Below are 3,366 nucleotides of genomic sequence, written 5' to 3' on the forward strand. Positions count from 1 at the left end.
ATTTAGCTGAGAGAGGAACATATGCAAATTCAGGAGTTCAAGTTTAGGGGTTTCGGTGATTTCAAGTTAATAAATAATAATAATAATAATAATATATAGGATCAGAACAAAAATTACTAGATTCTCCCCAAAAAGGAGGTTAGAGAAAGCTGGCGAGCATGGACCACGCCCCATACACAAACAAATCGACAGCAGCTAACCTTCTCCGCGCCCAACAATGCACCGCACATCACCTCATTGACTCTCTTTCCGTCCATATTACTATATGGACATATGTATTATTGGCACGGTTCGTGATTGTACCATCTTACTCTTGACTTGTATATATATATACACACACTTATACAAAGTTCGTATCTACCGTCATAAGTTGTGAGTGATGCACCCCATACCTACTTAAAATCTAAATTTTTTCTGTACAAATGATGAGGGTGTCCGTCCAATGTTATAAAGCAGTAGTGATTGTAACTAATATTCCGGTAGGAGCATAAACTTATCATACTCAATTTTATAGCAAATCAACGAATACAAAATAATTGTTTGAATACATACATTTATCGTTTAATCATAGTCACATGATATGTATGCTAACTTTAATTTTAACTAGTTTGAAATGAACATTTTGTACGGGTAAGTATTCACCCTTCGGTAGGTATATTTGTATGGATGATGCGAAAATACTAGTACTATAAATCTTGCGGAGTAATGTATTAGAAATAGGAGGAGATAGATGAGAAACACGAGAGAGTCCCTCCATCTTTAACGAAAAGCCAAAGCCCACGCGAAAGAAGAGAAGAGCAAGGAAACAAGGAACCAGAATAAGAGGCCTGCCTCTCTCTCCCTCTGTCTCTCTTTGGACTGATTCGATTTGATCGCATCTCCTTCTATTTCTCTCTCTCCCATATGCTTTGAAAAAAGCATATAGCATAGCAATCAAGGCAGGCGAAGCAAGCAAGTAAAAAAGAAACCCAACAAAGTAAAAGTTTCTTAGGTGGAAACAAAGTGTGGGTCAGTAATGGTCATGTTGGTGGCTTCTTCTTCTCAGACATTAAAAAAAAAAAAAAAACTCATTCAACTCCGCAATTTCTTCTCTTTAAACTCCGAAGCCCCCTCTTATCTCTCTCTCAAGAATCAAGCGTTTCTTTCTTTTCCTTAAATACAACACTTGTCTCATTCTTTTCATTTTCTTGATATTTCCTTTGGTTTGGTTATATAGCCCTCCATAGTTTGGGGCATCTTCTTCTCCTGATTCATGCTGTTCATGTGTTAGCCTTAATTAGGCCTTCCCTTTCTCACCACTCTCTTTAACAATTAAGAGCCAAATCACAATCTCTCTACATTGCCATCACAATTCTTGTTTGCATATCTTCAACTTGACACCCTTTTCTCTATATATTTACCTTTCTGTTTCAATCAATATAACCTTCATTCTTGCCATGGCCGTTCAAGTTCAATATCCATCAAATGTTCTCCTTTTAAACAGGTCTGCTGCATTCTACACACTTCCCAATCAAAGAACTCTCGCTCCCCTTTACCTCTGATTTTTTTCATCATTTTATTTATTACTTACTAGTTCCTTAATGGGATTTTCATTCTCTTCGTTGCATAAGTGTACAAGAACGAAAGAATCCACTCAGCAATGATGAATACTCGTCGCAACCTCAACCTGGTGGAGCATCAATTCTTGATCACACACAAATGCTATTCAATCCAAGAGGTTAAAAAAAAGGAGCTCTATATTTAATTAGTTGATTGATTGAATAGTTTTGTTTATCATTTCTTAATAAGCAGTACCAAAAAACTTCAATAGGAATAGAGAATAATTAACCTTATTACTGTTTTGGCTATAGCAGCTGGCTCCAATCATTCGTGTAAAAGAAGAAGAGAAATTACCACCAACACCACTAGTACAACTGCAGCAGCAATGAATCCATTAATCTCATCAATGCAATCTCAGCCGCAGCAGCAGCTCATTGACTTAACTCAGCTCCATACGCATCAACCAAATGTTGTCTCAACCGGCCTCCGTTTAGCTTCCGGCCAACAGCTACAACAACATCAGCATCAACAAAAACATCATTCTCGTTCTCCTCAATCTTCACAATCATCAGCCTTCTATTCAATACTAACAGAAGACTTTTCCACAATTATCAAACAGCAGCGCGATGAAATTGAACATATCCTCCATGTTCAGGTATTTTTCAAATGTAATACTCCTATTCTTTTTAAGATTACTTATTGCATTTGCTGAATTGCAATGAATAACTAGATTTAGTTGGATTTTGCAGAGAGAACAATTGAGGCGGACATTAGAGGAGAAAAGGCGTACACACTATCGTGCGCTGCTTGGGACCGTCGAGGAAACGATGGCACGCCAACTTAAGGAGAAGGAAGCCGAGGTGGAGAAAGCGGTTCGGCGCAACGCGGAGTTAGAGGCGCGTGCAGCGCAGCTAAGTGCGGAGGCGCAGGCGTGGCAGGCAAGGGCGAGAGCGGAGGAATTCACAGCGGCCACGCTGCAGGCACAGCTACAGCAGGCGATGATCAATAACGGCGCCGGAGGGTGCAATGCGCACCTCCCGGAGAGTGACGGCGGCGAAGCGGAAGATGCTGAGTCGGTCTACGTTGACCTGGACCGAGTCGTTGAGTCAACCGGACCGAGTTGCAAGGCTTGCCGGAAGCGAGTTGCGTCGGTGGTGCTTTTGCCGTGTCGGCATTTGTGTGTTTGTACAGATTGTGACGCTGCGCTTCAAGCTTGTCCACTCTGTCTCTCCATTAGAACCTCAAGCGTTGAGGTCTTTCTGTGTTAGGGAGCCCAATTTTTGGCCCACGTTCTTTGCAGCCCAGGCCCATGGATACCAACTTAAATGGAGTAAAAGTGAAAATATGAAAAGAAAAAAAAAAGTAAAAGAAAACATAAAAACAAATTATGAAATATATTCATCATACATTTCTTTCTTCAAAAGTTTCTTCTTTTCTTTTACTCTTCGACTTGCTTTTTTTCTTTTGGTTCCATTTTGAGGACACAAACCTTTGTTCTTTATTCTTTTTTCTTCTTGAAGTGAAAAAAACTTGGACATGTTGTTAAAATGGAGAGGCATTGCCTTTTCTGTTCTTTTTTGTCCTTTTTTATAATTTCAATTTATTTTCAATATTCTTTTATTTGCTGTCTCATAGAACTATAAAACTAGTCTTCGTTGACTAATGTTATGAAAATTACTACACACTACTTTGTTGTTTAGTACATTTACTTTAATGCATTGGACTGCCTTTTTTACATGCATCACATTGTCTTTAGGTCTAGACACTAGAATATTAGAAAGGGAAATAATTATTAAAGTGAGGCTGCGTAGAATTTGGAAGTAACAG

General features: G+C 39.0%; 1 protein-coding gene across 2 annotated transcripts; it reads left to right on the forward strand.

Moving 5' to 3' along the window:
* Nucleotides 1-718: 718 nt before the first annotated feature.
* LOC107760232 (BOI-related E3 ubiquitin-protein ligase 1) lies at nucleotides 719-3,112 on the forward strand. Of its 2 annotated transcripts, none has more exons than XM_016578254.2 (4): nucleotides 719-1,483; nucleotides 1,611-1,717; nucleotides 1,854-2,194; nucleotides 2,289-3,112. In XM_016578254.2, the coding sequence occupies exons 1-4, from the start codon at nucleotides 1,437-1,439 to the stop codon at nucleotides 2,805-2,807; spliced, it is 1,014 nt and encodes a 337-aa protein (XP_016433740.1). In that variant the 5' UTR covers nucleotides 719-1,436; the 3' UTR covers nucleotides 2,808-3,112. The 2 variants fall into 2 exon arrangements, with proteins under 2 accessions (XP_016433740.1, XP_016433739.1); XM_016578253.2 differs by having other exon boundaries at nucleotides 950-1,483; nucleotides 1,851-2,194.
* The last annotated feature ends 254 nt before the right edge of the window (nucleotides 3,113-3,366 follow it).

The sequence above is a fragment of the Nicotiana tabacum genome, chromosome 8, assembly GCF_000715075.1.
Source record: "Nicotiana tabacum cultivar K326 chromosome 8, ASM71507v2, whole genome shotgun sequence".
NCBI lineage: Eukaryota > Viridiplantae > Streptophyta > Magnoliopsida > Solanales > Solanaceae > Nicotiana > Nicotiana tabacum.

Coding starts and splice junctions, on each gene's coding strand:
- LOC107760232 (XM_016578253.2), top strand. CDS start 1,437: ATGGCCGTTCAAGTTCAATATCCATCAAATGTTCTCCTTTTAAACAG. Junction 1,718..1,850: donor AATGCTATTCAATCCAAGAG/GTTAAAAAAAAG, acceptor TTTTGGCTATAG/CAGCTGGCTCCAATCATTCG. Junction 2,195..2,288: donor AACATATCCTCCATGTTCAG/GTATTTTTCAAA, acceptor TGGATTTTGCAG/AGAGAACAATTGAGGCGGAC.